The sequence below is a fragment of the Pongo pygmaeus genome, chromosome X, assembly GCF_028885625.2.
Source record: "Pongo pygmaeus isolate AG05252 chromosome X, NHGRI_mPonPyg2-v2.0_pri, whole genome shotgun sequence".
In the NCBI taxonomy this organism is placed as follows: domain Eukaryota; kingdom Metazoa; phylum Chordata; class Mammalia; order Primates; family Hominidae; genus Pongo; species Pongo pygmaeus.
In genome coordinates, this window is record NC_072396.2 from 20699449 (window position 1) to 20711717 (window position 12269).

At 38.0% G+C, this 12269-nt stretch overlaps 1 protein-coding gene across 10 annotated transcripts in view; it reads right to left on the reverse strand.

Moving 5' to 3' along the window:
* RPS6KA3 (ribosomal protein S6 kinase A3) overlaps positions 1–12269 on the reverse strand; it is a 116749-nt gene that overhangs the window by 22610 nt on the left and 81870 nt on the right. For 7 of the 10 annotated variants that reach the window (XM_063660543.1, XM_054471563.2, XM_063660542.1 and 4 more), the window contains 5 exons: positions 4470–4558; positions 3921–3985; positions 3737–3839; positions 2646–2770; positions 238–363 (listed from right to left, as the gene is read on the reverse strand). In XM_063660543.1, coding sequence (XP_063516613.1) covers positions 238–363; positions 2646–2770; positions 3737–3839; positions 3921–3985; positions 4470–4558 — 508 coding nt within the window. The remainder of the gene's footprint in view (positions 1–237; positions 364–2645; positions 2771–3736; positions 3840–3920; positions 3986–4469; positions 4559–12269) is intronic. The other 3 variants (XM_063660541.1, XM_054471564.2, XM_054471562.2) reach the window with 1 other exon arrangement.

A 12269-nucleotide genomic window follows, 5' to 3' on the forward strand; every position in this document is an offset into this window, starting at 1 on the left:
AAAAAAAAAAATCACTTGAGGTGTAAACTGGTACTGCTCTGGGCAAACTAGATATATAACCACCTTACCTTTAGCTCACAGGGTTCTAGATTAAGATCTCTGAAGACCACTAGCCAGATATTTAACTTTTTTATAACAAAAGGCACTTTTAACAACAAGAGGAGTGTAATTTTTAACTCGTACTGACATGCATGAACAAGAACTGTATGAATTGCATTTTAAATAAAAAAAATTTACCTTCACTGCAAACTCCATGTTTGTAGCTTTATGTATACATCTCTTGCAAACAGAGTAGGAGCCAACTCCAATATCTTCTTTTACTTCATATCCATCAGTAAACTGAATACTGTTCCTGTGTAACTGCTACAAAAAATTATAAATTGGTGAAGAGTCCCATAATGCCTTTAGTGCATTTTATAATAGGGAAGTATGTTACTCAGCATGCATTGTCGATGCCCTACATATAAATGAGTAAGAATAAAAATACATCTTTATAGTACTTATTATTCTACAAACAAGTGATTTTGGAAGTGTTTACAATGAAATGTACAGCAAGAAATATGACTTAAAAAAGCTTATGTTATAAATAAAAATTGAATTTGCACAACAGAAAAAGCAGAGCTACTTGATATGGGGCCCATATCTTTGTCTGTAATTCTGCCTTATTCCAGTCCCCAGTTGGCTATAGGTTTTCAAGTACCTTTGCAAATGAGAAGTTTGAAACCTATGGTATAGAAGGAAAGGATTTAGGAGGATTCAGAATTAGAATATCTGAATTCTTGTCTCAGGTACACCACTTACAGGCTGTGTAACTTTGAGCCTGTATTTTCTCAGAGGGTAATGGTGAAGATTAAATAAAAATAATGTATTTGCAAGCAATACCTGTTATCGCCATTTTGGACTTTCAGTAGCCACTCCCTCCTTTCTTCACACTGAAGTCATAGTCTTACACAACTTATGCTAAAGAAGCTGGTCATGGGTTAGGGACTAATAACACACAGTAGATGATGAACAGCAACTTACTGATTCCATAAACAGGCTGAGGAAAGTTGTGCTGCCCTTGGCTACTGATATGAGACATCCATGCCTATAAGCTTTGTATATGTTAAAACTTGAATTTTGTAGGATATACAAGTTTGTGGTTTCTATGTTAAGTACAGAATTTATAATTTAAAAACTTGCCATACATTCATGTGCTTGCATAGTAAATGGCACAGACTATTTCAACATGACCTCTGCTTAAAAACCAGCGTTTTGTTTTTCTACAAAATGGAAAACAGGATAACTGACTCATGAAAAAATTTTAGAGCAAAAGCAACTTAATCGTCAAGAAAATCCAAGTACAAATGATATCCTAAAAACAATCCAGTGCTTCAAAAGATATATCTAGTTCCCTTTGATTAGAAAGATGACTTAAGATTTGAGTTCATTTTTATTTCTTGTATCTTTCTAAGGCAAAGGTTGACAAACTATGGCCAGTGAGCCAAATCTGATTCACTGCCTGTGTGTGTAAATAAAGTTTTATTGGCACACAGCCATGCCCACTCGTTTATGTATTGTCTGTGGTTGTTTTGTGCTACATAGCAGAGTTGAGTAGTTGTGACAGAGCCCATATAGCCCACAAAACCTCAAGTATTATCTGACCCTTCACAGAGAAAGTCTGCCGACTCCTGTTCTAAGGCATCAAAGACCCAGAAGACCTCAATTCATCATAGCTGACCTGAAGGAGGCAGAGGGTGAAACAAATTCGGCATGAAAAACATTTTGAGGCACAGGAGAGGACATAGACAACATCGTCATGTTTATCTCAACTCTTTTAAAATTCTACTTTCTTTTTTTTTTTTTTTCCGAGACAGAGTCTAGCTCTGTTGCCCAGGCTGGAGTACAGTGGCGGATCTCGGCTCACTGCAACCTCTGCCTCCCGGGTTCAAGTGATTCTCCTGCCTCGGCCTCCTAAGTAGCTGGGATTACAGGCATGCACCACCACGCCCAGCTAATTTTTGTATTTTTAGTAGAGACGGGGTTTCACTGTGTTGGACAGGCTGGTCTCGAACTCCTGACCTTGTGATCTGCCCGCCTCGGCCTCCCAAAGTGCTGGGATTACAAGCGTAAGCCACTGCGCCTGGCCTAAAACTCTACTTTCAAGTCACATAGGTATCTAGGATTTTGGTTCTTGCAACCTTTTCGATGACATACGAAAAAAATTTCTAAGAGTAAAGTTAATGATATAAAATGTATTTTATTTTATTTTTTGAGACAGAGTTTCAACTCTGTCACCCAGGCTGGAGTGCAGTGGTGTGATCTCCACTCACTGCAACCTCTGCCTCAGAATCAAGTGATTCTTGTGCCTCAGCCTCCTGAGTACCTGGAATTACAGGCATGTGCCATTATGCCCAACTCATTTTTGTATTTTTAGTAGAGATAGGGGTTTCACCATGTTGGCCAGGCTGGTCTTGAACTTCTGATCTCAAGTGATCCACCTGCCTTTGCCTCCCAAAGTGCTGGGATTATGGGTGTGAGCCACTATGCCCAGTCTAAAATGTATTTTAAATTGCTCACTTGAAGTCAGTAGAAAAAAATCTATTCACAGAATGAACTATATCTTACAACATTCCAAATCTAAAATTATTTAGACATCCACTCACCTGAACAATTGAATGTACACCAACTGTCTGCATAGCTTGGCTTTCATCATCTGAGGTAATAGCAACAAAACTAAACCCCCGAAAAAGCTGATGTGCATTAGCACTAGGTGGAATGCCAGGTGAATCTGAAAAGAGTAAGAAGTGACAAAGAAGATTCATTTGAAAGGAAATTAAGGGAAAAACTGTTGACACTATGACCTTTTTCACTTATTCTGGAATTCTATTTCTCAGGTACACAGTATATACCTCTTGCTTTCCGGGATACCTGTGAGGCACTGTATCAGATCTGTTCTGATTGTGTATTGCCATTACAACACCAACATCCTAGTCCCTCGGAGCCTAGAAAATAGCTAATTCATTTGAAGAATATAATACATCGATGAATTATAGGGTTAATGGTATTCAAAATTAATGCTGTCCCATGGAATTTCCTGAAATGATGGAAATTTTCTTTATCTTTACAGTCTAATATGATAGCCACTAGCTACACACAGCTTTTCAACATTTGAAACGTGCCTAGTGTGACTGAGAAACTACATTTTAAATTTTAATTAATTTAAATTTAATTAGCCACATGTGGCTACTGGCTACCATATTAGAAACTGCAGCCCTCAATAATAACCTAGTTGGGGTGGAATGGGGGAGATACAAGGTTGATCTACAGCAAATTTAGGAGATTTGAAGATAGCATAGAGAGTTGTCTAGGAAAAGATTTTCTTTTTTTCTTTTTGAGACAGAGTGTCGCTCTGTCACCCAGGCTGGAGTGCAGTGGTGCAATTCTGATGCACTGCAACTTCCATCTCCCAGGTTCAAGCAATTCTCGTGCCTCAGCCACCCAAGTAGCTGGGATTACAGGCACATGCCACCAAACCTGGCTAATTTTGGTATTTTTAGTAGAGACAGGGTTTCACTATGTTGGCCAGGCTGGTCTCGAACTCCTGGCCTCAAGCGATCTGCTCGCCTCAGCCTCCCAAAGTGCTGGGATTACAAGTGTGAGCCACCGCGCCCAGAGTCTGGAAAAGATTTTCTGATGGAACAAGAAAAAAACATATTTGTTGTCATATATTTGGGTTTTCACATTTTCTCCTTACCTTTGGGAGTTTTTGCAGTAAACTCAGGATCAAAATAGAATGTATCTTCAGGCCTGCCCGTTGCAGGTTTAAATGGTGGATGAATTTCTCTTCTATACAGTTTCTGGAGGGAAAAAAAAAAAGAGACTTAGACATATTTTAACTATAATGAAATATTTCAAGCAAGTTTTCATTCTATACTTACATTCCAGTCTATTGTTGAGAAAAATGAATGTCTTTTAATTTCTTCAACTCCATCTGGTCCTGCACCTATCAAAAATGGATTCATTGGTAATTTTATTTCAAGGAGAAATATACATATTGCTCAGCCTTTGTTTTCAATACTTGTCTAATTAATTAATTAATTTTGAGACAAGGGCTTGCTCTGTCACCCAGGCTGGAGCGCAGTGGTGTGATCTCAGTTCACTGCAGCCTCAACCTCTCAGGCTCAAGTGAGCCTCCTACCTCAACTTCCTGAGTAGCCGGGACTACAGGTGCGCACCACCACGCCTGGCTAACTTTTGTATTTTTTGTAAAGATGAGGTTTTGCCATTTTACCCAGGCTGGTCTTGAACTCCTGGACTCAAGTAATTCTCCCGCCTTGGTCTCCCAAGTGCTGGGATTACAGGCGTGAGCCACCAGGCCTAGCCTTGTCTAAATAGTTAATAATTCCACCACAAAACAAATATCTACTCCCCGCTAAAAACAAACACCAACAAACATACAACATAAACAAATTAGTTAAAATTTTTACCTAATCTGTTTGCAGGATTTCGCTTGAAAAGCATTCGTAAAAGACTCTGGGCTTCAGGACTCAAAAACTGTGGCATTCCAAGTTTGGCTCTAAATAATAAATCCACATAATATTTTATTTTTTGGAGGCATCTGTATTTTTATTTTTAAAAATTCTTAAACTTTTTGAGATACTTGTAGATTCACACTCAGTTGTAAGAAATAATACAGAGAGATCCCCTGTGCCCTTTACCCAGTTTCCCCCAATGGTAACATCTTACAAAACTACAGTACAATATCACATCCAGGATACTGACATGGAGACAATCCAATGATCTCATTCACACGGCACTGGTTTTATTTGCACTTATTTGTGTGTGTGTTTAGTTCTATGCCATTTTATTACATGTATGGCTTCTGTACGAATACGTCACAGTTTATCCATTATCTGTTGAAGGACATTTGGGTTGTGCCCAGTTTGGGGTAATATGAATAAAGCTACAGTGAACATTTATGTACAGGTTTTCATGTGAACACATAACTGAATTTTAGTTCATAATCTAATGAGCTTTTTCATTTTTCAAAATTTTGCAAAGAGCACTGTGAAAGTAAGATCATTTGAATCCTAGCTCTGGCTCTGTTACTAAGAACTTTGTGACAGTGGGAAAGCCAATTATTCTGGGCCTGTTATCATTTCTTCATAAGCAAAGGGATTGGACTCTAGACCAATAGCTCCCAAAGTATAGCCTCGGAACTCCTCCTCAAAGGGAATTTAAGAAACCTAACATTTAAAGCTGCTAAGAGAACATGTGTTTCATATGCCACTTTTTCCTTTCTATTCCCTTTAACAGCCCCTGAAGGGAAGGGGAACTGTGGGAAAGAGGATTGTGAAATATTGAAGATACACAGTCTAAAAACTGCTGGCCTAGATGAACTTGAAGGTCTGTTTCAGCTCTGATTTTAATTCTTTTTCCAAACCTACAAATTAAAGAAACCAATGATCCTGTAAGTATGACAATAATAATAGAGCTGGGGAAAATTCCTATTTCAGAAACAGATCCATTTATTATTCAGTGGGTTGTTATTGAGCTATTACATGCCAGACACTGTTTAGCGCTGAGGATACAGAGATAAAGAGAGCCCATGAAACTCATGGTCCATGGTGAAGATGGATACAGATAATGCTAGTACATTAAGAGACAAATGCAGAAGAACATATGCAAAGAGTGACAAGGGAACAGTAGGGGATATTTAATTTAACATGGGAGATTATGAAAGGTCTTGAATGCAATCTAAAGGCTAACAATTTATTCATTTGGCTAGTGTTTCCCCAAATTTTACTGAATAACATTAATCCCTCTAGATAGTTAGCAACAATAAAAAGATTCATGACCCAATGAGCTTGTAGAATGCTATCTATTATATCCCCCTATTAGACACACAGAATTAAAATACACTGCATATAAAAAGGCTGAGAAATCTAGAGCAAACAAATCAGTTTTTTTTTTTTTTTTTTAAAAGACAGAGTATCCAGGCTGGAGTGCAGTGGCACAATCTCGGCTCACTGCAATCTCCGCCTTCTGGGTTCAAGGGATTCTTGTGTCTCAGCCTCCCAAGTAGTTGGGATTACAGGTGTGTGCTACCACCACACCTGGCTTTTTTTTTTTTTTTTTTTGTAGAGATGGAGTTTTGCCATGTTGGCTACGCTGGTTTTGAACTCCTAGCCTCAAGTGATCCTCCCACTTCAGCCTCTCAAAGTGCTAGGATTATGGGCGAAATCAGTATTTTCTAAGTATTTATTTCCAGCACCTCTTTTTCAAAGAATACCTATTAACATCTTGTAGAATTAATACTCTCTTGGACAAATCTGGGGAAACACTATTGTATTAGATAACAGGGATGCAGCAGAGGTCCTGAAACTGGACTAACATGACTAGACTTATTTTCAAGAAGGTAACTCCAAGGGTAGTAGAGAACAATTTGGAGTGGGAAGAGGTCATAAGTGGTAGGCAATCAACTTAGGAATGTGGTCAGATAGTGTGGGTAAGAGGTCACTGTTTTCTGAATACTTTAAGCTGTTTAATTCAGAGGAAAGGCTGGAACAGTGAAATAATTCTGAGATCGAATTTGGAGAATACCTAATTATGCAAAAGAGAGAAGGAATAAAAAATGATTTCCAGGTTTCTGGCTTGGAAAAGAGGGTGCATGAAAATGCTGATAACTGGGAGTATAAGAAAAGAACAGCAAATAAAGATACATTTAGTTCAAAGATGTGAAGTCATGCATGTTATGTTTTGGGAGGGCCAGGCAGGTGAGTAAATAGAAACACAGGTCTAATGCCTGGTAAATTCATGTAAGAAAGAGTGATTTGAGAGTGATTAAAATGTGGAGGGTAGTTATAGGAAAGACTGAAGTCACTTAGGAAAGAGTGCAGAGGGGGAAGAAAAGCATATCATAGATGGATCCTGGGGGATAAGACCATTTAATAGGTAGTCAGAAAAAGAACAATTAGGGCATTAAAAATAATGAATGCAATTGGCTGAATCACACTGATTATTAAATCCCATGAGTTTATTATAGTAAAATAAGAAAAAGCAAAGTCAAAACACAAAAACTCAACTCACTGGATACTACCCCCACTAGGAAGTAACTAGGGCTCTGACATTAGAAACAATTAAGAAAAGAATTAAGTATTTATTCTCTTTTTCTTGGATGAGCCTTATTTCAAGTAATTAAATCATCATAGTTGATGAGGGAAAGTTAGTTGAGAAAATACCAGCTAATAAATGAGGAAGGAATAATAATAATAATAGAAAATCATGGCTGGTGCATAGTGGCTCATGCCTGTGATCCCAACACTTTGGGAGGCGGAGGTGGGAGGATCACTTGAGCCCAGGAGTTTGAGACCAGCCTGGCAACATAGAAAGATACCATCTGTACAAAAGATTAAAGAACTTGGCTGGGCATGGTGGTGCACCTGTAGTCCTAGCTACTCGAGAGGCTGAGGCAGGAGGATCGTTTGAGCCCAAGAGTTTGATGTTGCAGCGAGCTGTGATCATGCCACTGCATTCAGATCTGGGCAACAGAGCAAGATCTCATCTCTAAAAAACTTTTTTTTTTTTTTTTTTTTTAAAAAAGCAATTCATCACTTTTGAATTCCTTATAAAATAACTGTTTCAAGTAATGATTATTAATGGATAGAACCATTAGTTAAAAGCATGACAGGGAACTTTACAACGGAGGAATCAGCTGCAACCACTGGAGCCCATCACTTAAAGTGGGGGCAACCAGGTATTGTAAGCCTCCTGATGTAACAGGGACCACACAGTATTAGCTGTGAAATAATATTGCTAAAACAGTTTAACCAAAAACAGAATAGAGGATCAAGTTAATAACACTAAGGGAATAAAAAAAATTTCCATACTCCTAGGAAAAGACTAATTGTTATGTAACCATGGTAACAAGAGAACCACCAGAACTGGTTTTAAATCCTTTCAGTTGGTTTAAAATCCATTGAATTGATCAATGACAACTTGCCTGGTGAACACCTGCAAAGATGAGTAACTGCTCTTTGTCTCTGAAAATTAGCCAAACAGGAATGGACTCACTCGAATAAACACACCTGAGTGCCCAATGATCAACAACAGTCCCACCCAAATAATCACATTATTACAGATAATGTCAACCCACTTATAGACATGAAAATCTGCCAGTTCTTGAGCTCCACCCTTCTTCAAAACCCTATATAAGATTAGTGGTCTACTATGTTTGGGGAGACTCTAGCCTTACCATAGCAAAGAATAAAATAAGCTTTATGCTTTTTGTTTCAGATATTGAGAGGGGGTCTCATTCTTTGACAAGATAAATCCAGAAAGCAGAGTTCTATAAAACAACTGACTAGGTTTCTATGAATAAACAGCAGGGGAAAAACAGGGATAGAGTAACAGAAGTTTAAGAAGTACAACCAAAGGGAATGTGCAGACTTGATTTGGATCCAACTGTAAAGACACAGTTTTGAAGAAAATCTGAAAAAACTTAGTTAAGGACTGATGATACCTAAGCATTATTGCTAGTTTTATGTGGATGTGTAAGAAAACATCCATATTTTTAGCAAGGCAAACTGAATTAAGTAGATATGTCTGGAATGCTTATAATACTTCAGTAAAGAAAAGAAAAAAAGAATAGATAAAGCGAAATGGCCAAATCTCGATAAATGTCGAATCTGGGTAACAGGTATATGTGTTCACTCAATTATTCTATTTTTGATAATTCATATTTGAAAATTTTTATAATTAAAAAAGGAAAAACAGGAAGAGAAGAAATCATGTAAAAGAGACCAAAAGGGGAATGGTTAGAGAGGTGGAAGAAGTAGATCAAAGTAGGAAAAACTATGGAGGGAGGGAGCGGCCACCAGTGTCAAATACTCAGAGATGCCTTTCTTGAGTGTCCCATCTAATATGGCTCCTGCTTTCTGCTCCTTCCCTCACACAGTAAGGAGTCACTATTATGAGTACAGAATTCTGATTTATTATCCTTATATCTCCTATTACTATCTGAAATTGTTTAGATATTAATTCCTTGTCTCCCCCACTAAAATATAAGCTCTGAAGACCACCAAAGACCTTTTCAGTATTGTTAATACTACATCTCAAGTATGAGTAGCAAGAACTGAAACATCTGTTAAATGAATTATGTGAATGAATGGTACAGAGTCATCCTTTTGACAACCTGCCACTGGTTTTAGCAACCAGAAGACCACTGATAGCCACAGTGAGAGCAGTTTCAGTAGAGTGGTGGGGATGAATGACAAATAGGCTGTGGAATAAAATAAGCCAAAAAAGTAGTAACAGAAAGCATAGACTACTTTTTAAAGAAGCTTTGTGTTGAAAGGATGCAGGAAGATGGTACAGTAACTTGAAAGGAAGGCCAAGTCAAAGAAGGATTTAGTTTCTTCAACACGAGAGTGTTTGTTCGCTGAAAGGGAGGGATCATAGTAGATGAAGTGATAAAGGTTCAGTGATGAAAGTTCAGTGAACATTCATTTATGTAGCACATCTTTTTAGATCTTTTATATTGTGTAGAATAATATAAAATGCCCCAAAAAACCCCGAACAAAAACACCCAATGTACACAGCTCAATTATTTACCACAAACTGAATAGTCATCTGGCCAAGACATAACATTGCCAGAACCCCTCATACAGTGTAACCACTTCCTTTATTTTGCCTCAGGCTTTTAACCATCTAAATATGAACCCTAAAAACTATGCTTTAGTTTTGCCTGCTTTGTAAACTTTACAAATAGAATCATATAGTACTTTTTCTTTTGTGTCTGTACTTCCTTAGCTCCACATTCTTGTGAGATTTAGCTAAGTTGTTGCATGTAACTGTGGTTTGTTCATTTTCTTTGTTGTATGGCATACTACACCCATGGGCCAAGGCTTCAGCCTGTTTTTGAATGGCTCTCAAGAATTGTTTTATATTTTTACAGGGTTGGAAAAAAAATACAAAGAATATGTGACAGAGACTGTGTGTGTCCCACAGAGCCTAAAACACATATAGTAAATACAACAACTTCTATTGTATTCGACTGTATGACTACACCATCATTTATTAATTGATTCTTCTGTTAATAATCAGGTTTCCACTTTTTGGCTATTACAAATAATGCTGCTATGAACGGCTTTGCACTTGTTTTTTGATGTGTAACTAGACTCTTTTAACATGGGTGCATGTCTAGGAGTGGGGAGTACTGGATGAGGGTATACATATATTTGTCTTTAGAAGATAAGGACAAAAACTGCTTTCCAAAGTGGTTATATGAGTATTGATATTCCTTCCAGCTATGTATAAAAGTTGCCACTGCTTCACATCCCACCATTTTGTACTGTCAGTCTTTTTATTTTTATTTTTTAAAATTTTTGTATAGGGCAGCAGTCTGGGCCAAAAATGGTTCAGAATGCTCCTGTCAATCTTTTTAATTTTAGCCATTCTGGTGAGTATGCAGTGATATTTCTTTGTGATTTTAATTTGTATTTTCTGATTAACGAGGTTGAGTATCTTTTCATAAGTTTTTTGGCCATTGAATATCCTCTTCTGTCAGATCCCTAAGTCTCTTGCCCATGTTTTTATTGGGTTGGCTTTTTCTTATTGATTGGGGTTCTAGATAGATTGGTAATGATTTTTATGTATGGTGGAAGGTAGGAATTTTTAAAAAAATTTTTAATTCTTTTAAAGCAAATTTTTTTTGAGACACGGTCTTGCTCTATTACCCAGGCTGGAGTGCAGTGGCATGATCATGGCTCACTGCATCCTTGACCTCCTGGGCTCAAGCGATTCTCCCACCTCAGCCTCCCAAGTAGCTAGGACTACAGGTGTGCACTGCCACACCTGGATAATTTTTATATTCTTGAACTCATGGCCTCAAGTGATCCTCCCACCTCAGCCTCCCAAAGTGTTTGGATTACAGGTGTGAGCCACCACTCCCTGCCTATTTTTTATACGAATATCTAACTTTTCCACCAGCATGATTTATCAAGAAAAGGCTATTCTTTCCCTGCTGCTCTGAAATTCCCAATGGTTGCAAATTAAGTGTCCACATATATAGATCTGTTTCTGGGCTCTTTATTCTATTGCATAGATCTACTTTCCACACTTGTTTCAATGCCGTATTATCTTAGTTACTGTTATAATAAGACTTAATACCTGGTAAAGCAAGTCTTCCTATCTTAGTCTTCAAGAGTATTTTAGCTACTCTTGGTCCTTTGTATTATCATATTAGAATCAGTTTATCAAGATTCACATTAAAAAGTTATTAGGATTTTAATTTTATTTGCATTGAAACTATAGTTTTGTCATCCATTATAGTAGCCACTAGCTACATATGGCTACTGAGCACCTGAAATGTGCCAATCCACATTGTAAGTGTAAAATACACACTGAATTTCAAATGAGTATGAAAAAAATTAGTTTACAACAAATACCTCAATCATTTTTTAACATTGGTTACATGCTGAAATAACATCTTGGGTACACTGGGTTAAATAAAATATTACAATTAACTTTCCTTTACCTTTTTTTTTTTTTTTTTTTTTTTTTGAGATGAGTTTCATTCATCACCCAGGCTGGAGTGCAGTGGCATGATCTTAGCTCACTGCAACCTTCGCTTCCCGGGTTCAAGTGATTCTCCTGCCTCAGCTTCCCAAGTAGCTGGGATTACAGGTGTGTGCCACCATGCCCAGCTAATTTTTGTATTTTTAGCAGAGACAGGGTTTTGCCATGTTGGCCAGGCTGGTCTCGAACTCCTGACCTCAGGTGATCCACCCGCCTTGGCCTCCCAAAGTGCTGGGATTACAGGCGTGAGCCACCACGCCCTGCCTCTTTTTACTTTTTTAAACGTAGGTACTAGAAAACTTAAAATTACGTATGTGGTTCGCATTATATTTCTTTTCTTTTTTTTGAGACAGGGTCTCGCTCTTCACTCTGTTGCTCAGGTTGGAGTGTAGTGGTGTGATCAGGGCTCACTGCAGTCTTGACCTCCCAGGCTCAAGTGATCCTCTCACCTCAGCCTCCCAAGTGGCTGGGACTACTGGCACGTGCCACCACATCTGGCTAATTTTTTTATTTTTTATTTTTGTAGAGATGGGGTTTTGCCATGTTGCCCAAGCTGGTCTCAAACTCCTGGGCTCAAGCAATCTGTCCACTTTGGCCTCCCAAAGTGCTGGGATTATAGGCTTGAGCCACCATGCCTGGCTGGTTCACATTATATTTCTAGTGGATAACACTGATCTATAGAACTGTTATCTTTACCACACTGGGTCTGT